At 43.9% G+C, this 24,939-nt stretch overlaps 1 protein-coding gene across 1 annotated transcript in view; it reads right to left on the bottom strand.

The window, feature by feature from the left end:
• KAT8 (lysine acetyltransferase 8) overlaps positions 1 to 24,939 on the bottom strand; it is a 564,841-nt gene that overhangs the window by 512,395 nt on the left and 27,507 nt on the right. The window contains exon 3 of the mRNA XM_069244212.1: positions 1,892 to 2,067. Within this exon, the coding sequence (XP_069100313.1) occupies positions 1,892 to 2,067 (176 nt within the window). The remainder of the gene's footprint in view (positions 1 to 1,891; positions 2,068 to 24,939) is intronic.

The following is a 24,939-nucleotide window of genomic DNA, read 5'->3' as shown; positions in this document are numbered from 1 at the left end:
GTCGTCTTCAAAGTCCTCTGATTAGCTCACAAAGCTCTCATGCTTTCAGACCAAATATTTAAGGAGGAAATTTCAATGGTATGCTCCTAACAGAATGTTTTAGTCCTCATCTGCCAAAAACGTTGTAGTCCCTATATCCAATAGGGTACTTTGAGTGGCAGAAGCTTCACTTCGTCCATCTGTAAAGTTTGCAACAGCCTACATCTGTACCGCAAATCTACGTTCAACTTAACACAATTTAAGAATTTGCTTATAACCTGCCTATTTTCATGTTTATAATTCCAGAAGGTTTACCTTTGGTTCAATAGCATTCACTAATGCCAAAACACCTTTGGGCATTTGCGCGCTCTAATAATAGCTGTAAGAAAAGCAGGCTGTCGCAGATGGGCAGGTCCAAATCCCCCCAATTGCCTTAGGTGCGGAAAAGGGGAGGTTTCCCCTCTGCCACACAACATGGGAATGACCCTGGGTACAAGCATATATTCAAAAGGCACATGCAGAACATAGTGCAACCCCAGGGATCAGAGTCCCAGACAACCCGCTGTTTGCCTTACTGGGGATACCGTGTGACGCGGACCTGCCCAGGAGACAATTACTCTTCAGCTCATTGGGATTCATCATGGCGAAGCAAAATGTAGCCAGGAAATAGGAGAGCTCCGCCACCCTAACCAAGGAACATGGACGATTGGTATAACCCACTGGATGGAGGCAGACAATTTAGTGTATGAAGCAAGGGCTTGCCCCAGAAAATTCCTGAAGATTTGGAGGGCCTGGAGGAAGTTCTATGGTCTGGAGTGGGAGGCCCGACTGTCCCCAGAGACACCCTTGGGATCAGGGTATGCCTGTGTAGACAACCCATATAGGGGAATGTGAATCTGACTCTTAATACCCCAGAAGGGAGGGGGGGGGGGAAATCACAGCAGGCAGAAACACACATCTTGCCCATCTTACCTTCCCATGGCCACTGTCCAAAGGCCCCAGCAAGGAGTCTCCTCTACCTATTTGTAAAACATCACAGCTAAACCCCTCTTTCCCCGGGTCACTGCTCTAAGGACCCCAAGGGCACTGTTCTCTACTTGTATGTAAAACTTCCCAGTTAGTCAGGATCTTGCAACTTTGACAGCCATCAATTCCAAGGTTCCAGAAATATGGACAACAGACAGTTGTGCTCTAATTAGGCACCATTGTAAGCCCAATAGAACAGCATGCCCCCTCCACTTGCCTTTCTTCCCCAGCTCTGTGAATGACAATTAAGAGACATGAAATGTGCTGTAAAATTACAAGGCTATCCTTAAAAACATAGGAGGGCTGCCCAATCAGTCCCTCTGGTTAACTTGTGGCTCCACAAACTTTGCTGAGGGACGTGTAATCTGCTGAAAATAGCATTACACCCCTTCAGCTTGAAGATCTCTTCTGTACTGGATCGTAAAGCATGATTAGATGTGACGGTTCTTTCTGGACTTAGAGGACTCACTAGAGTGGTAGTCCCAAAAGTGTATTTTTGTCTGTTCTGAAACAGTTCTGTTGGTAATGCTTGTGCTCCTTGCTTTGGATGGCTGCTAAGGAATAAGGGAAGGATGAAAATGCATAATTATGAACTCCGTGTCCTTTATCAAAAAGAAGCTTCCAATCGAAATGCCTGGAAAATGCTATGACCAGAAGTGGTCACAAGAAGAAAAATTAAAGTTGGGGTGAAGAGCAGGGTGGCTGCTTAATTGGAGGGAGGCTGGACGCATCATGCCGCAACCGTAATAGTTGTAATTAATTTGTGCCATTAGAGGCAGGTTCCAATGTTCTAAAATATGTAGCTAAAATAGAGACCAAGACAGGGTTTGGATGAGGGTCAGATTAAGGTAGCTTCCTAGGTAGGAGAGGGGGACTGCACTATTACCTTCTGTACATGGTTGATCTCATCATGTTTGCGCTTCTGGTTACGGGTAATCTTGCGTTCTGGTTGCTCAGTCAACTCATTCATGTACTGGTCTGTGTTCTTCTGCACCGCATCCTTCACAGTCTTGGTCAATGCCAACCGGTTCTTGTCCACCCATTCATCCAGCCGCCTGTTGACTGCAATGAAAAATAAAAGCCCCCTTCCTTTCAATGACTGCCACTGTTGCCAGACCACAGGAAACTTTGGCCATAAAGCAGTTTTTAAAAGGTTTCACCACATGTATACACATCATGACAGCAGTGCAGAACACTGATCACTAGAGAGATGGGGACTGTGGATTATCTAAGACACTGACATTGTTCTTCTTGATATACCGATCACCTGCTTCCAGAGCTCTGAAAAATGGTAGCTACATTGTGTCAATCAGATCCACCCAAATCCCCTTTGCCTATGCACCAGCAGTAGCCAAGTAGTTGATTATAAGGAGAAAACCAAGAGACAACCGCCCCTTAAGGAAGCTAGCCTTCATTTCCTTCCCCTATGTTTAAGAAAGACAAAGAAGCAGAATGTGTGATCTATAAGAGACTGCAGTCAAAGCCCTGGTATAAACAAGGGCCAATTAAGTGCCATAACTGTACTGAGATCTTAACATTCAACACTTAAGGTACAAATGAAATCACCCCTGATGAGAGCACAGGAGTCTAGTGCAGTGTGTGCAGACCGCAGAGCAGTGAAATGAGCCGCATAAACACAATGACTGTCCATGGTCAAAAGCATCCATGGCAGCAGAGGATACACGGAGGTTTCATTACAGCACAAAATGCGTCCAAGGTGCCTTGGCTCATTCAAGATCTACCAGAAAGGTTGGCAAATGCAATGATCTGCGACACTCTCCTCTTCAAACTCAGCGAAAATATAGTCCTTAATTCTGCACTTCAAGACCAGTACTTGCACACTCGCTCTTTGTCCCAATACTAGATTGCAAGCCCCTTCACTAACCAAGCCTATTCGATAGCATGACAATCCAATAAAGGCAGGGGTGTGGAATTTAATCAAATATCTACTTGTCTATGGGACAGGTTGCTTCTTAAATATACTTGTCCTATTTTTTTTTTTTAAATCCACTTGTCCCTTTAGTGCCATGTAGCGCAGCAACACATTATGGAAGCAATCTCATTAGGCAAGAGCTCTGATAATAGCCTCTCCGATTATGACAGGACTAATTACTATAGTAGGGCTTGAATACTTGCAAACTTCAATCCCTGCTATAGCAATTTCCGTATTTTGCCACCTTTCGCAGATCTACATACTGGGGCTGGTGAGAGCAGTTTAGTTCCAGGGCTGGAATGCCTTTGAGTCTGCAAACCTACTAACTTGCATATTTTAAGGATTTTCACAAGTTCTTCTCTAATCTTTTCCATAACAAGAAAGGTTGGAAATGTATTTCCGACAACAGCAGAAGTAGAAGTTCTTCCAGGGTTGGGGAAAACATATTTGGAGTGAAAGTGAACTTGTAAACGCTCAATAGATTTTCACATGAGCCAATCTACACATGCATATTTGCTCACGCCAAAATACAGTTCACAAATATTTTCTAGGAATAAGACTTCCTGGTCTGTTTCTGAAAGCTCTTGTGAATTCATGGAAGCCACTAACTCTAAGACATACCATGGGTGCATCTTTGTGACTTTCTTTAAGAACTGGGGCCCGAATTAGGTCCTGTGTTAACAGAGATTCTGTTTTTATTAAACTTCAATTTCTCTATCAGCTGGCTTCACTTTAAGGATCGCATTGTGCTCTTCCACAAGGAGCATATTGGCACACAAAGTAGTTTTGCTCAGTGTCAGGAACTACTGTGGCAATCAGTGGCAGAAGGAAACTGGAAGGGGGGGACCCCCTGCAAAGAACATGCAGGACTACACCCTCCAGACTCACTCAGGGCAGGTGCTGTGCTGAGCTGAGCTGAGCTGAGGGGGGGGCCCTGGAAGGGGCTGTGAGGCCTTTGTCACGCCACTGTTGGCAATGTGTGCTTCTGGAGACCAAACATTTTTTTTTTTTTTTTTTTTTTTTTTTTTTTAAACCAGTGTTTGTTATACTGGCGAGGGCCTGGCAGCTCCCACAACAATAAAGTGTTAGAAAAGTCATGTCAAAACAAGACCCGCATTGACAAAACCAAAAGACTAAAAAAATGTCAGATCCATTGTCTTTGCCAGTGCTTGTTTATTTGTATGCTTCCCATAATCTTGTTGATAATGGCTACACTGATTTTTCATTATGAATATTTTTGGGAAATACTAGCATGCATCAACACATTTTACTAAATGACGCTTCAAAGGAATAGCACCTAAAATTTCATATTAGCGAAACCTTTTTTTCCTACTTTTTTCTGAAAATGTTATTTTGAAAGCAATGAATTATCACTCTTGCTTACAAGCTTCTGCAAACATTTGCATCTAATCAGAAAACATTCTGGGAGCATTATACTTAGCCTCATATAGTTAAACTTCTCAAAAGTGTGTACACCTTTTTCCCCCCCACTGGAACACCTGTCAGCAGTGCAGTGTGACCTTAAAACTTATTTACAGCGCTCACCCTAATAATGAAGGCTTTTCATTAATGAACCATAAATACAACTTTGAACAGCATTAACATATGAAGACATGCATTACCTCAACTGCAGACAGTTTCCTTCTCTGTAAACTGACAGTCAAAGGGTTTGTGCTGCAGGAGGTTGGCGACAAAAGCAAAAACAAATGATGGACGGAATGCAGAACCAATCAAACATTCACCCCAGTTACAGATCTGGGTTTTATCCATCAATTCTATTGCTCACCATACCACCCCAGTTTGCACCCAGCCATATGCAAATCAGTCTTGACCCTGTTCCCCATGGGAACAGTCCAGCCTGAAGTGCCAGGCCAGGTCCTCCCTGGACCAGAAACAAGCATCCTGGTATCTGTTTCAGGGTATCACCATCAGCCAGGCTAACTTGAATCTAGAGGCACAGTGAGCCCGGGACCCACACCAGGGCATACCCGGCGCACTTATGGCAACAAAAGCAAACAAACACAAATGATGGGCGGCATATGGAACCAATCAAACATTCACCCCTCAGTCACAGATCTGGGTTTAATCCATCAATTCTTGTGCTCACCATGCCACCCCAGTTTGGACCCAGCCATAGGGGGTTGGGCCTACTCGTTCCAAGGACAAAATAAGTATGAAAACTTGTTGCTCTTGACCCCAAAACAATATGTCCCAGGAGTCAGGTGATAGGAATTCCACATCCCTGTAAGTGCCAAGCAGGTTCTTGTGTACTAGCACCAGGTTTGAACCCCAACAATAAAAAATGGCCTGCTTATTTACAAGCTCAAAGTTGAAAGAAACCCAGCTTGGCAATAGTTACAAGCTTGCTAGGCTAATGCTTTTTTTTTTTTTTTGTAAAAGAGGTTGTGTTGGCAGCAACAAAGTCTTACTTCACCAGTCAGAATCATCAGAATCAGAACTTGGGAACGGTTATACAGCAGAGAATTCCCAAGATACGGTTCAGTAGAAGATATTAAGCTGGAGAAACAGAAAGCAACAAACAGCAATTAATATCTTGCATTGTACTAGAGAGGTTTTAATAGACCAGCAAAACTCTGTTACAAGTGTTAAGACTCTGATCTGCAAAGTAATTAAAAAACACGCTTTGCAAACTGTCATCACACACAAGCTACAGACAGGATCGAGCTCCTCCTTTTCAGCTTCGAGAGCCCAATGATATGTAGCCTCATTATAGACTTCATTTTTCTATGAAAGGGACACAGAATATCTGTGCTGTTCTTGCATGGTTCTATTCTCACCATTTGCAACAATACCTTTTAATTACCTTACGGTGGATTTAGAATGGACACTATTGGCACTTGAGATGTGAACAAGCAGTACGATCCCTTCTTCTCTGCTCAACATTCATGCTAAAAATATCCTTCTGGAAAGATGTTCAAAAGCTAAACATGAACACCAATTCACCACCTGGAACACAAGTGAATTTGGGCGTAGGTGAAGAATATGGATTATCAATCACCTTAAAAGTACCCTGAAGCAAAGCACTGGGAAACCACTTTCCTCCACTCCCATCAATATACATTCATACAAAGCTTTAAAGTGCAGGCCCTAAAATGCAAGCTTTGGGTTTGTTTCACCTCAGGTTAAGGAATTACCAAAGCTTTCACAGGGCAGAGTGCCATACACCGCAGACCTAAGTGGCTGCGGGAGCCAGGACTCTCCAATTACACAGCCCTGGGATGAACAATACAACAAGGAAGAACTGTTTGTTGACAGGGTGACGAGCGAGAAGAGAGTAATGATGGTGGTTATAAAAAAAAAAAAAAAAAAGAAAAAAGGCATTGACAGGCAGGGTGGGCTGAGACAAACCAGAAGGGGGGGAAAAAAAATGTGTGTGAGGAGAACAAAACGAGGGTAGGGATGACAAATTGAATGGGGTGGGGGGAGCCAGGGGTATCGACAGTCCAGCAAAATGTGGGGTGGAGAGGCTAGGGGTTAATGGAGAAAAGACTGGTTTGGTTGGGGAAGAAAGAAAAGGGGCCACCTTTGGAAGAAAAGGGCTGGCTCAGGGCGGGAGCAATACATGCCGTTATGAGGGCAGAGGAAAAAGATTGACTTTGGGGAGGAGGGGGGCGAGAGGCTGACTAATAGGCTGTTGGGAGGAAGTGAGGAAAGAGGCCAATTGAGGGGAAGGCGGCTGCAGGAGAATGGGTACAGGAAGGTATGTCGACTGTAGAAGGGGGAAGAGAGGCTGACCAGTGGGGTTGATGTGTGAGAAAAGAGGTCAGGCTTGTAATGGAAAGGAAGAGAGGTAGTCTGGGGGAGGGGTTAAAAAAAAAAAAAAAAAAAAAAAAAAGGAGAGGACAGGAGTAATGTAAGATAGGGTGACAGAGTGGCAAAGTTAAGCCAACCTGGGAGAGGTGCAAAGGAAACAGATAAATAAAAAAGTGACATTGGAGGGATGGGGAGGAAAGCAGCAAGGGAAAAAAGCTGAATTAGGGGCTCAGGAAGGATGAGAGAAAAGAGGCGAAGACAGTGGGGGTTTGAGAAGCAAGGCAAAAGAGGCTGACTCAGATGGGAGAAAGAAGTAAGAAGTAAGAACAGGCCTACTTAAAAGGGGGGGGCAGAAGGGGTGAGATAACAGAAGCAGATGTAGGGGGTTGTGGTAAGGGTGAGAGAACAGACACTGACTTGGGGGGCAGGGAAGAAGTGAACAATAAGTGAAAGGCGAGCACAAAAACGATAAGAGGCAGAGCACGTGGTGGAGGGTGCAAGAACAGCAGGAGCTTGCAGGGAATGCTACAAGAAAGCAAAATAGTACAAGGGAGAGGGCAGGCTGACAAAAATAGAAGCGGGCAGACTGGGGAAAAGGTCGCCACATAGAGCAAGCCACTGAAAAGGGCAAGTGAGCAGGAGTCAATGCAGACAGGCAGGTTGTCCTGCCAAGAAGGCTGTGCTAGCAGGTGGGCCAGTAAAGAAGACAGTGTGCAGGCGGGCCTGCAAAGAAGACAGTGTGAACCAGCAGGGTGAGGCTGAGAGCAGAGACTGCAAATGGGTGCCAAAAGAGAGCAAACTATGTGCAGGATGCAGAAAGGTCATGCAGGCGAAGCCAAGAGTGCATAGGGCGTATGTGGGGAGGCTGAAAGAGAGCACGCAGACAGTATGTGCAATGAAAGGTTTGAGGAAAAGCAGAGAGGCCATGAGCAGTAGAGGACAAGAGAGCAGATGGACAGCCTCACTGTGCCCTGCTGTCTTTGAGAATAAGAGACTCTGTGAGCACACATCAATGGGAGGTTGGGGTTTAGTGTGGGTCTGATAAACCCACAACACACATTTTCGACCACAGACACTTGACATGAATATAACCGCCTCACTACCTGAACATGCCCTCCCCACATTCAACTAAATGGCAGTGCAAGAACCTATGTACACTCAGCCAACAAACCGAGCAACCAAAGAAAATCCAAGCACTAAAAACATAACATCTATGAAAATCAAAAGATGCTATTCTCAGACACCTCAATTTCAACTGCATGCAAAGAGGTCCAAACTCCTATACATTCTCAAGATGATCAACAGCTGAGACCCACCTAAAACCTTTGCCTATCATAAGATGCCAACTCATCTTGATTTCACACAATGACAAACTATTCACCCTCCTAACTATTAAATCTATACATTTAGCTGCATTTAGTTAAGGGTCACAAGAATATCAAACCCCAATTCCAGACCTAAAAATAGCAAGAAATACTACTCTCAGACTATCACAAATATCCAATCAGCAGTTATAGGAAGGGAGCCTCTTTCTAGCCTTGTTACCCCCACTTTTGGCCTGTTTGTGAGTATATGTCAGGGTGCTTTTACTGTCTCACTGGGATCCTGCTAACAAGGGCCCAGTGCTCATAGTGAAAACCCTATGTTGTCAGTGTGTGTTTGTTATGTGTCACTGTGATCCTGCTAGCCAGGACCACAGTGCTCATAGGTGTGTGGCCTATTTGTGTTCCCTGTGTGGTGCCTAACTTTATCACTGAGGCTCTGCTAACCAGAACCTCCGTGTTTATGCTCTCTCTGCTTTCAAAATTTGTCACTGGAGGCTAGTGACTAAATTGACCAATTCTCATTGGCACACTGGTACACCCATATAATTCCCTTGTATATGGTACTTAGGTACCCAGGGTATTGGAGTTGCAGGAGATCCCTATGGGCTGCAGCATTTCTTTGCCACCCATAGGGAGCTCAGGCAATTCTTACATAGGCCTGCCACTGCAGCCTGAGTGAAATAACGTCCACGTTATTTCACAGCCATTTTTCACTGCACATAAGTAACTTATAAGTCACATATATGTCTAACTCTCACTTGGTGAAGGTTGGGTGCCAAGTTACTTAGTGTGTGGGCACTCTGGCACGAGCCAAGGTGCCCCCACATCGTTCAGGGCAAATTCCCCGGACTTTGTGGGTGCGGGGACCCATTACACGCATGCACTATACATAGGTCACTACCTATGTATAGCGTCACAATGCTAACTCCGAACATGGCCATGTAACTTGTCTAAAATCATGGAATTGTCACCCCAATATCATTCTGGTATTGGGGGTGGAGGGGGGGGGGGGGGGGGGGAAACCATGATTCCCCCGGGTCTCTAGCACAGAACCCGGGTACTGCCAAATTGCCTTTCCGGGGTTTCCACTGCAGCGGCCAACCCCTCAGACAGGATTCTGCCTTCCTGGGGTATGGCCAGCCCCGGGCCAGGAAGGCAGAACAAAGGATTTCCTCTGAGAGAGGGTGTTACACCCTCTCCCTTTGGAAATAGGTGTGAAGGGCTGGGGAGGAGTAGCCTCCCCCAGCCTCTGGAAATGCTTTGATGGGCACAGATGGTGCCCAATTCTGCATAAGCCAGTCTACACCGGTTCAGGGACCCCCCAGCCCTGCTCTGGCGCGAAACTGGACAAAGGAAAGGGGAGTGACCACACCCCTGACCAGTACCTCCCAGGGGAGGTGCCCAGAGCTCCTCCAGAGTGTCCCAGACCTCTGCCATCTTGGAAACAGAGGTGTTGGGGCACACTGGACTGCTCTGTGTGGCCAGTGCCAGCAGGTGACGTCAGAGACCCCCTCTGATAGGCTCTTACCTTTCTTGGTAGCCAATCCTCCTTTCTTGGTAGCCAAACCTCCTTTTCTGGCTATTTAGGGTCTCTGCTTTGGGGACTTTTTTAGATAACGAATGCAAGAGCTCACCAGAGGTCCTCTGCACTTCCCTCTTCGACTTCTGCCAAGGATCGTCCGCCAACTGCTCCAGGACGCCTGCAAAACTGCAACAAAGTAGCAAGACGACTACCAGCAACATTGTAGCGCCTAATCTTGCCGGCTTCCTCGACTATTTCCTGGTGGTGCATGCTCTGGGGGTCACCTGCCTTCACCCTGCACTGGAAGCCAAGAAGAAATATCCTGTGGGTCAACGGAATCTTCCCCCTGCTAACGCAGGCACCAAAAGACTGCATCACCGGTCCCCTGGGTCCCCTCTCATCCTGACGAGCATGGTCCCTGGAACACAGGAACTCTGTCCAAGTGACTCCCACAGTCCAGAGATCCTTCAGTCCCAGTTTGGTGGAGGTAAGTCCTTGCCTCCCACGCTAGACTGCAAACCTGTGTACTGCGTGATTTGCAGCTGCTCCGGCTTCTGTGCACTCCGCCAAGGATTCCTTCGTGCACAGCCTAGCCTGGGTCCCCAGCACTCCATCCTGCAGTACTCAACTCTCTGAATTGGACTCAGACGTTGTGGGACCCTCCTTTGTGACTCTGAGTCAGCTCCGGTTCACAAATCTTTTAAGTGCCTGCTCCGGTACTTCTGCGGGTGCTGCCTGCTTCTGTGGGGGCTCTCTGAGTTGCTGAGAGCACTGTCTGTCTCCTCCTCTAAGGGGCGACATCCTGGTCCTTTCTGGTCCCCAGCAGCACCCAAAAACCTCTACAGCGACCCTTGCAGCTAGCAAGGCTTGTTTGCGGTATTTCTGCGTGGGAACACTTCTGCAACCTTCTGCACGCCGTGGGACATCTTCCATCCAAAAGGAGAAGTTCATAGCTCTCTTCGTTGTTGCAGAATCCTAGGTTTCTTCCATCCAGAGACAACCTTCTTGCACCTTCATCCGGGGTTTCCTGGGCTCCTGCCCCCCCCCCCAGACACTATTGCGACTCTTGCACTTGGTCCCCTTGCCTTGCAGGTCCTCAGGTCCAGGAATCCGTCTTCAGTGCTTTGCTGGTGTTTGTGGTTCTTGCAGAATCCCCCATCACAACTATTGTGTCCTATTGGGGAAGTAGGTGTACTTTAATCCTACTTTTCAGGGTCTTGGGGTGGGGTATCTTGGACACCCTGACTGTTTTCTTACAGTCCCAGCGACCCTCTACAAGCTACCATTGGTCTGGGGCCCATTCGTGATTCGCAATCCACTTTCAGAGTATATGGTTTGTGTTGCTCCTAGACCTATGTTCACCTATTGTATTCTATTGTAATCCTACACTGTTTGCATTACTTTTCTTACTTACTTGCCTATTTTGGGTTTGTGTACATATAACTTGTGTGTATTACTTACCTTCTTACTGAGGGTACTCACTGAGATACTTGTGGCATATTGTCATAAAAATAAAGTACCTTTATTTTTAGTAACTCTGTGTTTTGTGTTTTCTTATGATATTGTGCTATATGATATAAGTGGTATAGTAGGAGCTTTGCATCTCTCCTAGTTCCTCCTAAGCTTTGCCATAGCTACCTTCTATCAGCCTAAGCTGCTAGAAACACCTCTATTCTACTAATAAGGGATAACTGGACCTGGCACAGGGTATAAGTACCACAAGGTACCCACTATAAGCCAGGCCAGCCTCCTACAGCAGTGCGAAATACACCCTACACATGCTCATATGAACTGTGTACCAATTATTTATGGTACTTCAGGCCTTTCCTTAAAAAAAAAAAATAATAATTTAATGACGCAGGGCTATTAAAATTAACCAACTACAAGACACCCAAAGCATCCCAAATTTTACTCAAATTGTAATCCCTACTACACACATCGAACAGATCACCACTCTATATTTCCTGGTTACTGTTGGACAGCATTACAAATTCTCAGGACTGAAATAAGCTGTACACACAGAACCTAACCAGACACATATGAAGGAGGCGTGCCCCCTACTTCTATTAGGATTTTTTTTAAGCACTTAAAGGATAAGCCCTTTTGTATGTACCAGGATTGGTTCTCCAGCTATTGAAATGGCTCAAAGTAGGCAGAGTTGGAGGGGGTAGAAATCCCAGAGAATGTCTACCCAGCATTTACTGCCCATTATGTGGGGGTGAAGTAGTAGTAGGACTCTGAAGAGGCTCTGTATATAATATGTAGGTATTTTACTCACTGCGTTACAAACTGACATGGCACTAGTAAAATGGTAGATTTTCTCAGTTTCGATAATTCGAGTACCTATTAGTTTGAACCTTTTAAGGAGGCAGCTGTTTTTTTTTTCTTTATGCCACTCACCAAGCATTGCACCCAGTGCTATTAAAACTCTGCCAAGTTGGTGCTGAGCTGAATGACTATAACACACTAAGGAGTATAATTTTATTACAAGTGTGGCAGCATACCGTTAGACCCACCGGCTTTGTCTGAAATTCAAGACATGTTCCTGAACAATTGTATTTAAGCTAGCTAATGGCCAGTTTTTCCTTTCCCCAATGTGGTGCCTATTTTGGATTAGCATATTTACATTTATATTCGGTCGCTGGTACTATTCCCAGCTTTCTTTACGTGCCCATGGTTGGATGTTGTCAGGCTTTTTGTTTATGGATAGCCATATACTAGTGGCACACTTCAACACGGTTTCGTTTGTTTACCTTCTTAACACATCACACTTCTCGGACAGTATAACGTGACATAATTTCGTTTGAGGCTTTTAAACCAACACTTTAATCCTCTCTTTAAATTTACTGCTATTGGTGTTTGACTTTTTTGCTATCTTTAGCAGCTGCGCCCAGTCCAACATGGCTGAGGGGCCACACCCCCTCACATTATGCCCCTCAAGAAGACTGTCATTCTGACCTTTGTTCAGCCTGACAGACACTCACTTTCAGATCAGGCAGCCAGGAGCAAGACATGCGCGAAATGTGCAGGCTCCTGGCTGCTTGAGGTGAACTTTGCTGGGCTGAGAGGTCACAGCTCCTGTGGGTGTGACCTCCTCAGCTCAGCAAAGGTCCTCAAGGCCCTCCCCCTCTGACAAGAAGTAGCGGTGCTACCTGCCTCGAACCTGGACACTTCCGTTTTAAGTCCTAAAGCTCCCTGGACAGAGGGTCAATCAGTGACACTTCATCACAGAATGGGATGGGTTCAGCAGTCTCACTGACCCCATCCCACACTGCAACGAGGTTTGGACTGCTGCCTTCCCTCACTGGCTGAACTAAGGTCAGCCAACAAGGGAAGGCATCAGTTCCAACCTTCCTGGGACTTCTGAGGCTTGGGACTGCTACCTTCCCTCATTGGCTGACCTAAGGTCAACCAATGAGGGAAGGCAGCAGTCCCAACTCTCCTGGGACCTACAGGCAGAGCTGCAGGCAAGTTTGTGTTTTTAGGTTGAGCGCGCAAGCGCTTTGACCTGTAGTAAGAACTGTGTGCTTTTAATCACACCCACCTCACGCCCATCCCTTTCATTTGTTTGTGGGCTTGCCTTTCAAAAATCAATTGAGGTAATTGGTAAATGTTTTTTCGTTTTTCCCGCCTTGAGGCTGTTTTGTCACTCCTTGAAGACTGACACTGTCACATGATTATTGCACGATTGTCAACATACTTCAGAGTGAGTGAACTACTTTTTTTCCCTTTTGCCTGCACTCTGTGGCTTCCGGCAATTTACAAATTTTTTGCTTGTCGTTCGTGCCTCCCGAAGATGACAGCAAGCATGACGAAACACTCGCAAATAGTGTGCGTGTCTTCTGCAGAGAAACATTAGAAATCATCTTTAAGAGAAAAAAAATATAGGATGTTAAAAACGTTTGTTTCTACTTTAACCCTGTGAGAAATGCATCACACGTCTTTGCAGATAGCAATCCCTCGGTTCGAGGAATTCAGTGTTCTGCAAGTACTGCCTGTAATTTGCACTCAGGGTCCCTTTATGGTCAACTGACTTTTGGATCGCAGTGAGGGAAATTGAATGGATAAAAGCTCTGTCCACGGACATGCTCTGTCAAAATAGTTTGCATAGCACACTTGGGATCTTTTCACAATTCTGCAGGTTTTGAATAGCAAATAGGGAAAATTGCTTAAAAGAGAACAGGCGCCTTCTATAATGAATGCTCCTATGTTACCATTCAAAATCCTAACTCGACTAGTGAATGCAATTCATTGCTATGTAAAGAGCACTTAAATATTGACCATATTATTATCTTAAAATTGGCCTTGTGACGGTATTCACTGCCCTAAAGACTGACAACATGAGCTGTGTAAAGTCACAGATCTGCTAAACAGAACCCGGGACAGAGGTATTTGGAACAACCCTTCAAGTCCCAGTTACTGGCTGCTGTGGTTTGGCCAGGTGGCAAATAAATGTTTGACTTTCCGATGATCCCTGTGCCCTGGGACCTTCTTAATACAGCAGAATTGGAAGGGGAATGCTGTTTCTTTTCGAGTTGCAACATATGAATCTAAAAAAACTAGTTCTAGGATTTAAAATGTGTAAGGCATTCCTCTTGCCTTACTTTATGGTTTACTATTTTATAGTTCACGAGTCCAAGCATCCGCTAGACAAAAGTACGTTCTCTCTCTCCAGAAAGAACAAATCACCAGAGTTATTTTGACCTTTTTAGTTTATATGCACTCATGTTTTTTTTTTTTTTTTTTTTTGCAGCAGGCACATTAACCCTCTGCTCTACCTTAGGAGTCCGAGCCTTCACTAGCTAAAACTACGTTTTCTATCCAGAAAAAATATCACAAGAGTTATTTTGTCACGTTCTTTGCAGCAGGGATATTAACCCTCTGCGCTACATATAGCCCGATGTAGCTTTAAAATTAAGTTGCCTCAGTATTTAGCGCTTTAACATTTATATGCAGCAGCTGTAGTCATATCGCTTTAAAGCTATGTTCTGCTTTGCAATGTTTGGGGGATTTTTTTGGGCCTCCAGGAATAATGAGTTATTGGTTTGAGAGCAATATTACAACATTACTGAACTCCTTAATAAATACCTTTCAAATTTGTGCACTGCGGCCACTTCCCAACATTTGAGTATGTGAAACTTGAGCTGGGTGTGCATATTTTTCTAAAACTAACTTCGAGGAGAGCTTACAGTTGATTATGCTGTACAATTGACAATATTTCATAATATTTCAGTTCAAAACTGACTGAGGATCATTAATATCATGGGAGATGGCTCTTCTCAAACATGTGAAAAATCATGGGCGTTTCGTTAGACTCCCCAGACTGCAGTAAAGGGACAGTAATCCAGTAAGCACGCACTCTTGAAGAACAATCACTTATTCATTGCCCAGTGGGCAATGTCGCCCATACTGTCAAGCAAATATATTTTGCATCTGAGAGTAGTTTGTTTTCCAAGGGCCTTGTTTAAAAAATAATAATAATAAAATTATATATATATATTTATTTTTTCTCCCCCCCCCCCCACCCCCCCTTTCCCCCAAGTAGTCCTAATAGTCCTTTATTTATAAGCAGGGCCACTGGAATTATGTGGCGGAAAGGACCAAAATATGCGGCAGGGTTGCCCAACTCAAGTAAATGCAAGACCTATTGAATTGCAAATGCTTGTTTTAATTAAGGTTTGTTGCGTGCATGCTTGAATATCTGGTAATGAGTGTTGTGAATGGATGCATTTTGTGTGAATGAATGGATGTGAGTGTGTATGTGTGCATATGTCCCGTCCACCCCCTCACTCCTAAAATGACTGTCACTGTTTTTTATGCTATATGTGTAGATACCACTATCTGTACTTTCGTAGGGTGCGGGTGTTTCATCAGTCGAACATCATAGGCTCTCAATCTGATATTTTTTCTAATTCAATGAAGCGCCCAAAAGGCAGCTCTACAAAAACACGACTCACTTTGGATACCAGGTTTAATCAGTATGGACGGATTCACTAGGATATACAGTATGCTTTTGAGATACTTAGCACATTATCGCAATTTCTTCACAAAAGGTAGAACCACTGTACCTGGATCATGACAAGTAGTATGTACTCTTCTTACTTTTTAGGAAGTAGTATGTACATCGCTGTTATTGACTAAGGTTACAACTGGATTGCCTCAGGAATCATTTATGGATGAAAGGATTCCTTGGAATTTAGTTCTTTGTGAAGCTTCAAACAATACAGGCCAGTGGTTAGTAGCCTGTGGTCCGAGGGCCCATAGGGGTCCACAAAGCCTCAAGGGTCCAGCCACTGTTTAGAAAATGAAATAATGTTAAATTATTTAAGTGTACATAAATTAAAATCAAAGGGTAAATTTGACAAATTTAAAACGTTCTGTAGATGCGAAGAAATTTGATGGCTATAAATCAAGTCAATATCTTCTGATTGATTTGGGGGAGCAGTTTAAAACAAACAGAATATAGTATAGACAATGAGCAGCCTCAATAGAATTTAGAGAAGTTCCAACCTTCCAAATCAAATCACATTTTTTGTAAATTGAAAAAAACATGTCAGTATTTGTTTGATAAATGCTTCGTTTTGTTCTTTTTATGTATTTTTAGGGTCAAGCCTGCGATAGCATGCACTAGCGCATGCGTATCGCTTGTGAGACACTGTAGTAGTTAGAAAAGGGCTCGGAGCCCCGCCCATGTCCCGCCAGTGTCTTTCATTGGTTCGTGGGCTTGCCTTTTAAAATCTGCTTGCTTTCATTAGTGGAAGGCATGCATACGTCATGCCTTTACCAGTGGTTAGCCATCCTCAAGCGCAGCGACCAAGTACTGAAAACATACGAGGCTCGCTGTTTTCGGTCCAGTTTGTGGACTACTTTTTCTCATTTTCCACAGCGCAATCTCGCTTGGCAGAAGTTGAGCGCTTTACATGACATCGGAGACCGTTTCTATTTCCATTTCCAGTTTGTAGCAGCGCGATCGCGCAAGTTTTTTTTCCATTTAATGAAGCAAGAAAAATCCGGTTGGGTGTTTACAACTGCTAATAGCAGTAACTCTGAGAAATTCGAGATCTGTTGCATTTCAAATGCTTGTTTTTTTTGCAGCTCAAATCTATGAAAATGCTTAGGCTGGGGTCCCTAGCTTCCAATAGTTGCTCAGTGGGGTTCCCCAGATAACAATATTCAGTTAGCGTCCCTTGGTTCCAGAAAAGAGTAAGTGGGGGACCACAGAAATCAAAAGGTTAATAACCATTGATACAGACAATTTATCAAGTTAAGAATATGCTGCATTTGAGTGAATATCTATGATGGCATTTCGTAAAATGAGAGGGACAGATTATTAGCCAGGACAGCAACATACATATTTTCTAGTTTTATACAGCAGGGATATTGTGTTCTTTATTTCAGTTATCCTGTTAGCCTGTGAGGACTTGGACTTACTTTACCAAATTAGAGAACAATACTATCCTTCATCTCATTAAATCTTTGCTCGATTATTGATAATCAAAGTACATTCACAAATTCATATCTAGTGTACACTAATAAAGCAGTTCATCAAGAATCCTAAACAATTCAATGATCAAAAAAATAAAACCTACATTAAAAAAAAACAATATTGCACCTCACATAAGTAGATTAGTGAATTAGGAAATCAAAATGGCAAAGTTTTAAAAAATGCCCACAATTAGAGTGTGTGAAGCAGTTGTAGAACAGTAAAGTTTTGTTCTACACCTATATAAACCATTTCTCCTTTTAAAAGGGAAGAAACGTTCAGAGAAGGGCTCATAAAAATTGCAGAAAAAGAAGAAAGTATAGGGCGCAACGAGGATTTGTCACAACTGAAAGGATAAATACCAATGTAAAATACCCAGTCAGAACTCCGTAAAAAGAGCATGCTCCCGAGAATTTACCGGATAAAGATGGGGTTCGTTGCCAAGGAGTGTCTGGATCAACCCATAGGCTCTGATAAAGGATTTTTTTTTTGTGCCCCTGCTTTACTCTCTCTTCCTTCCTGGAGTTCAAGGAAGACTGTTTTAGTGAGGAGTAAGCAGATGATCTGCCCAAATATGCTCTGGTCTGCTTTATAAAACACAGCTATGGAATTTTATGGCCCAGGTCAGAAGGCAAACAGTCTTCAATAACATCCTGGTTGAGGGAGGCATTGTGCCAAATAAAGTTCCACAGTAGCAGCGTGGCGAACTTCAAAAAAGTCTAACCTTACTCTTCGTGAAACATTTTGATGCACTAGATACTCATTCCATAACTTGATATAGGCAAACACTTTTTTTTTTTTGTACATTTCCACCAAGGAGGAGATCAATTTATCAGTAAAGGCTGCTAACTTGAACCAAAATAAAAATTAAAAAAACACACCACTATAGATGCTATTTTGTTTTCCTAGTCTAAAGGCACAGGATCCAGGATATTGTTGAATCAAAACTACCCCAGGTGAAGAAACTGACCAACTTTACCAATGGATTTTCCCTTAACAAAGAAGCAATGCAATCTCAAGTTATAGGGTTCCGGGACATTGGCAAATAGCAAAATAGGTCCCGAGATTAACCCTTTTTTAAACACCACTATGATCACAGCAGAGTTGACACTGATCGTAATATCCTTTATCAACCTACACAATAAACTAAAGATGTAGTGATTGCCACACTAGCCTAAGACTATTATCTTTTATGTTATGTTTTGGAGAGCCCCTTACGTTGTTACATAAACTTTTACACTGTTCCGTTAGTGTGAGCTAACTAGGATTATGATCACTGAAAATCTCCTCCACTCTTGTGCCTCCCACCCGGTATTTCGAGACCCAGATTCCTAGTCCCAAACAAATAATCAATAGTGAACAGAATCAGTGGCTATATTTGATCAAATGCTGTGCGATAAGCAATAATAAGACATGATTACACTGCTCTATACAGCTGCATTTCTGTAACCGATGGTATCCTGGGCAAATATATATGGAAAATGTCACTTACCCATTGTACATCTGTTCGTGGCATGAGTCGCTGCAGATTCACATGCTGTGCACAGTCCGCCGTCTGGTGTTGGGCTCGGAGTGTTACAAGTTGGTTTTCTTCGAAGAAGTCTTTTCGAGTCACGAGACCGAGGGACTCCTCCCCTTTCGGTTCCATTGCGCATGGGCGTCGACTCCATCTTAGATTGTTTTCCCCGCAGAGGGTGAGGTAGGAGTTGTGTATATTAGTCATAGTGCCCATGCAATGGAATGAATATGTATGTACATAATAAAGGTTAAAGTAATATATTTACAAATGTACAATTGTTTAAGATTTACTTCTAAACGGCTACAGGCTCCCGGGGAGGCGGGTGGGCGCATGTGAATCTGCAGCGACTCATGCCTCGAACAAATGTACACTGGGTAAGTGACATTTTCCGTTCAATGGCATGTGTAGCTGCAGATACACATGCTGTGCATAGACTAGTAAGCAGTTATCTCCCCAAAAGCGGTGGTTCAGCCTGTAGGAGTTGAAGTAGTTTGAAATAATGTTCTTAGTACAGCCTGACCTACTGTGGCTTGTTGTGCAGTTAACACATCTACACAGTAGTGCTTGGTAAATGTATGAGGCGTAGACCATGTTGCTGCCTTACATATTTCGTTCATTGGAATATTTCCTAGAAAGGCCATGGTAGCCCCTTTCTTTCTGGTTGAGTGTGCCTTTGGTGTAATAGGCAGCTCTCTCTTTGCTTTAAGATAGCAGGCTTGAATACACTTAACTATCCACCTGGCAATGCCTTGTTTTGAAATTGGATTTCCTGTATGAGGTTTTTGAAAGGCAATAAACAGTTGTTTTGTCTTCCTAATTTGTTTTGTTCTGTCAATGTAGTACATTAGTGCTCTCTTGATGTCTAATGTATGTAGTGCTCTTTCAGCTACCGAATCTGGCTGTGGGAAGAACACTGGTAATTCTACTGTTTGATTTAAGTGGAACGGTGAGATAACCTTTGGTAAGAATTTTGGATTTGTTCTTAGAGCTACCTTATTCTTGTGTATCTGAATAAATGGTTCTTGTATGGTAAATGCCTGAATCTCACTCACTCTTCTTAGAGATGTGATGGCAATGAGAAATGCAACTATGGTAAATGCCTGAATCTCACTCACTCTTCTTAGAGATGTGATGGCAATGAGAAATGCAACTTTCCACGTTAAGTATTGCATTTCACAAGAATGCATGGGTTCGAAAGGTGGACCCATGAGCCTTGTTAAGACAATGTTGAGGTTCCATGAAGGAACAGGTGGTGTCCTTGGTGGTATAATTCTCTTTAGGCCTTCCATAAACGCTTTAATGACAGGTATTCTAAATAGGGAAGTTGAATGAGTAATCTGCAGGTAAGCAGATATTGCGGTGAGATGTATCTTTATGGAAGAGAAAGCTAGATTTGATTTTTGCAAATGTAGTAAATATCCTATTACATCTTTTGGAGATGCGTGCAATGGTGGAATTTGATTATTATGGCAGTAACAAACAAATCTTTTCCATTTATGTGCATAGCAGTGTCTAGTGGAAGGTTTTCTAGCTTGTTTTATGACCTCCAGACACTCTTGTGTGAGGTCTAAGTGTCCAAATTCTAGGATTTCAGGAGCCAAATTGCTAGATTCAGCGATGCTGGGTTTGGATGCCTGATCTGTTGTTTGTGTTGTGTGAACAGATCTGGTCTGTTGGGTAGCTTGACATGAGGTACTACTGACAGGTCTAGTAGTGTTGTATACCAAGGTTGTCTTGCCCATGTTGGTGCTATTAGTATGAGTTTGAGTTTTTTTGACTCAATCTGTTTACTAGATATGGAAGGAGAGGGAGAGGGGGAAAAGCGTACGCAAATATCCCTGACCAATTCATCCATAGAGCATTGCCTTGGGATTGATGGTGTGGGAACCTGGATGCGAAGTTTTGGCATTTTGCATTTTCTTTTGTTGCAAATAGATCTATTTGAGGTGTTCCCCAAATTTGAAAGTAAGTGTTCAGTATTTAGGGGTGAATTTCCCATTCGTGGACTTGTTGGTGATCCCGAGAGAGATTGTCTGCTAGCTGGTTCTGGATCCCTGGAATAAATTGTGCTATTAGGCGAATGTGGTTGTGAATTGCCCAATGCCATATTTTTTGTGTTAGGAGACACAACTGTGTCGAGTGTGTCCCCCCCTGTTTGTTTAAATAATACATTGTTGTCATGTTGTCTGTTTTGACAAGAATGTATTTGTGGGTTATCATGGGTTGAAATGCTTTCAACGCTAGAAATACTGCTAACAGTTCTAAGTGATTTATGTGAAACTTCCTTTGATGTATGTCCCATTGTCCTTGGATGCTGTGTTGATTGAGGTGTGCTCCCCACCCTGTCATGGAAGCATCCGTTGTTATGACGTATTGTGGCACTGGGTCTTGGAAAGGCCGCCCTTTGTTTAAATTTGTACTGTTCCACCATAGAAGCGAGATGTATGTTTGGCGGTCTATCAACACCAGATCTAGAAGTTGACCCTGTGCATGTGACCGTTGTGATGCTAGGCATTGTTGTAAGGGCCGCATGTGCAATCTTGCGTTTGGGACAATGGCTATGCATGAAGACATCATGCCTAGGAGTTTTAATACCATTTTTGCTTGTATCTTTTGTGTTGGATACATGGCCTGTATCACCTTGTGAAATGTTTGAACCCTTTGTGGACTTGGAGTGGCTATCCCTTCTGTTGTGTTGATTGTCGCTCCTAAGTATTGCTGTGTTTGACACGGCAAAAGGTGTGACTTTGCATAGTTGATGGAGAAACCCAGCTTGTGAAGGGTCTGTATGACATACTTTGTGTGACGTGAACACCTTGTTAGCGTGTTGGTCTTGATTAACCAGTCGTCTAAGTAAGGGAACACGTGTATCTGCTGCCTTCTGATATGTGCAGCTACTACTGCCAGGCATTTTGTAAAGACTCTTGGCGCAGTTATTCCGAATGGCAACACTTTGAATTGGTAATGTATTCCTTTGAATACGAACCTTAGGTATTTCCTGTGGGAAGGATGTATCGGTATGTGGAAATACGCATCCTTTAGGTCTAATGTTGTCATGTAGTCTTGCTGTTTGAGCAGTGGGATTACGTCTTGTAATGTGACCATGTGAAAGTGGTCTGATTTGATGTAGGTATTTAGTGTTCTGAGATCTAGTATTGGTCTCAGAGTTTTGTCCTTCTTTGGTATTAGAAAATACAGTGAGTAAACTCCTGTGTTTTTCTGTAGGCTTGGTACTAATTCTATTGCGTCCTTTTGTAGTAATGCTTGAACTTCTAGTCCTAGAAGATCTATATGCTGTTTTGACATATTGTGTGTTTTCGGTGGGACGTTCGGAGGGAATTTGTGAAATTCTATGCAATAGCCATGTTGGATAATTGCTAAGACCCAAGTGTCTGTTATTTCTTCCCAAGATTCGTAGAATTGGCTTAGTCTTCCCCCCCACTGGTGTTGTGTGACTTGTGGATCACTGTTTATTTTGAGGGGTTTTGGGACCTTGAAATTTTCCCCGACTTCTTGGGAATTGGCCTCCTCTATATTGTCCCCGAAAACCTCCCCTTTAATATTGACCCTGGTAGGTAGGTGGTCTTGTCTGTGAAGTGTTGTTTTCTGTGGGTTGACCCCGAAACCCTCCCCTAAAAGGTGTCTTCCGAAATGTGCCTCTGCTCTGCGGGGAGTAGAGTGCGCCCATGGCTTTGGCTGGATCGGTGTCCTTTTTTAGTTTTTCAATGGCAGTGTCTACCTCCGGCACAAACAATTGCTGTTCATTAAACGGCATATTGAGCACAGCCTGTTGGATTTCGGGTTTGAACCCAGAAGTGCGCAGCCAAGCGTGCCTCCGTATTGTGACTGCAGTGTTTATTGTCCTTGCAGCTGCATCCATGGAAGACCGTATCTGATTGTTCGAGATACTTTGTCCCTCTTCCACCACTTGTTGCGCTCTTTTTTGGAACTCCTTGGGAAGGTGTTCGATGAAATGTTGCATTTCATCCCAATGAGCCCTGTCGTATCTTGCCAAGAGTGCTTGCGAGTTGGCGATACGCCACTGATTTGCTGCTTGTGCTGCAACTCTTTTTCCCGCTGCATCAAATTTGCAGCTCTCCTTGTCTGGAGGTGGTGCATCGCCTGATGTATGAGAGTTGGCTCTTTTACGAGCTGCCCCCACAACTACCGAGTCCGGTGTTAGTTGTGTTGTAATAAATATTGGGTCTGTGGGAGGTGCCTTATATTTTTTCTCTACCCTTGGAGTTATGGCTCTGCCTTTAACTGGCTCCTGAAATATTTGTTTGAAGTGCCTTAGCATTCCTGGGAGCATGGGAAGGCTTTGATACTGGCTATGGGTGGAGGACAGGGTGTTAAAGAGAAAGCGACCACCTGTGCATATGATGTACTGTCCTCAGGTGGTGACGGTTTAGTTGGATATGAGTCTGGACTATTGTCAGACACTGGGGCGTCGTAGAGGTCCCATGCATCGGGATCATCCTGGCTCATTGTGGTATGAGCTGGTGAGTGCGTTAGTGGTGGAGTTTGCGCCGGCGATGCATGTGTTGATTGTGGTGGTGAAGGTGGTGGTGTTACTTTCTTTACCACCTTTGCTTGTGGTTGCTTGTCCCCTTGTTGGAAAACAAGTTTCCTTTTCATCTTGATTGGGGGAAGAGTGGTTATCTTCCCTGTGTCTTCCTGGATGTGAAGCCTCCTTTGAGTGTAGTCAGTTTCTACAGTTTACCAAATCTATGCAATTGGGTGTTTAGTCCTTGTTCCTCTGTATAGGAACTAATTTTCGGTTCCCAGGCTTTTTTCGGTACCGAAACCGTTTCGGTAGGCTTTTTAGGCTCCGAAGAAGATTTCTTTGATTTCGGCGTGGTATCTCGGTGCCGAACATCTTCGGTGCCGCTGTCTCTGTGCCGAATTGTCTCGGAGACGGTGTCTCGGCTCCGAGGTTGCTGTGTGGCGGTATCACGACCGGAGTCGGATGACTTCGACACCAGCATGCCCTTTTTCGGTGCCTTGGCTTGGTCACCTAGTTTTTGGGTTAAGCCATGGCCTGTTGGCAGTGGCGTCCCCTGGGCTTTTGTGGACTTTTCGTGAGTCCTAATTTTCGACGTCTTACTCACGGTTGTTATGTCTTCGGCGTCGGATTCCCCCGAATCCGACTCGTGGATGGAGAACGCTTCCTCTTCGTCCTCGAACCGATGTTGTCCTGTCGGCGTGGACGCCATTTGCAATCTTCTGGCTCTTCGGTCTCTGAGCGTCTTCCTCGACCGAAACGCTCGACAGGCTTCACACGTATCCTCCTTGTGCTCCAGGGACAGGCACAAGTTACAGACCAGATGCTGATCCGTATACGGATATTTGTTATGGCATTTAGGACAGAAGCGGAACGGGGTCCGTTCCATCAGTCTTGAAGTCGCACGCGGTCGGGCCGACCAGGCCCCGACGGGGGATCGAAATTACCCCGAAGGGCCACCGGAGCTCTTCAAGATTCGGTGTCGATTTGTTCTAACTAACCCGATACCGAACGAAACAATACCGACGATTTTTTCCGAGATTCTAACTAACTTTCCGACCCGAAACACGGAGCGAAAAGGAACATGTCCGAACCCGATGGCGGACAAAAAACAATCTAAGATGGAGTCGACGCCCATGCGCAATGGAACCGAAAGGGGAGGAGTCCCTTGGTCTCGTGACTCGAAAAGACTTCTTCGAAGAAAAACAACTTGTAACACTCCGAGCCCAACACCAGACGGCGGACTGTGCACAGCATGTGTATCTGCAGCTACACATGCCATCGAACATATATATATATATATATATATATATATATATATTTTTATTTTTTTTCTCTTTATAATTTTAGTTTGTGTACAATAAATTATGTTTCAGCTGTCTTATTGTAGCCCTGAACAAGTTCCAAGGGAACAAAACAAGTTAGCAATACACTATGTCTACATGATAAAAATAAAAATCTGAGTTTGTACAAGGAGAAAAAAAGATCTCATGCAACAAAGCATTAAGATGTGGTCAACCCTGATGGGGAGAATTTGGATTGAAAGTTTTCTAACTAATATAATTGTTCTTTAACAATTTGATTCTTAGGAGTGTGGAGTTTTGTTTTTTGCTAAATGTAGATTTAAAGCGGACGCTTACAGGCAACAGACACCACAGCTGAGAAAGTTATCTGCAATATTAAAAAAGATGCAACACTAGTGGAGGTTCACAAAACATATGCTGTTACTGCACATGATCAGAAAAAAGTGAAAAAAACACCAAAAATATAATTTAAGTCTAAGGGCCCGATTTAGAGTTTGGCCAAAAGGTTACTCAGTCACAACCATGACACAGATACCGTCCACTGTATTATGATTCCCATAGGGGATCGTA

The sequence above is a fragment of the Pleurodeles waltl genome, chromosome 7 (genome assembly GCF_031143425.1).
Source record: "Pleurodeles waltl isolate 20211129_DDA chromosome 7, aPleWal1.hap1.20221129, whole genome shotgun sequence".
NCBI lineage: Eukaryota > Metazoa > Chordata > Amphibia > Caudata > Salamandridae > Pleurodeles > Pleurodeles waltl.
Note: the sequence above shows the minus strand (reverse complement) of the source record. Positions and strands in the feature narration are given on the sequence as shown.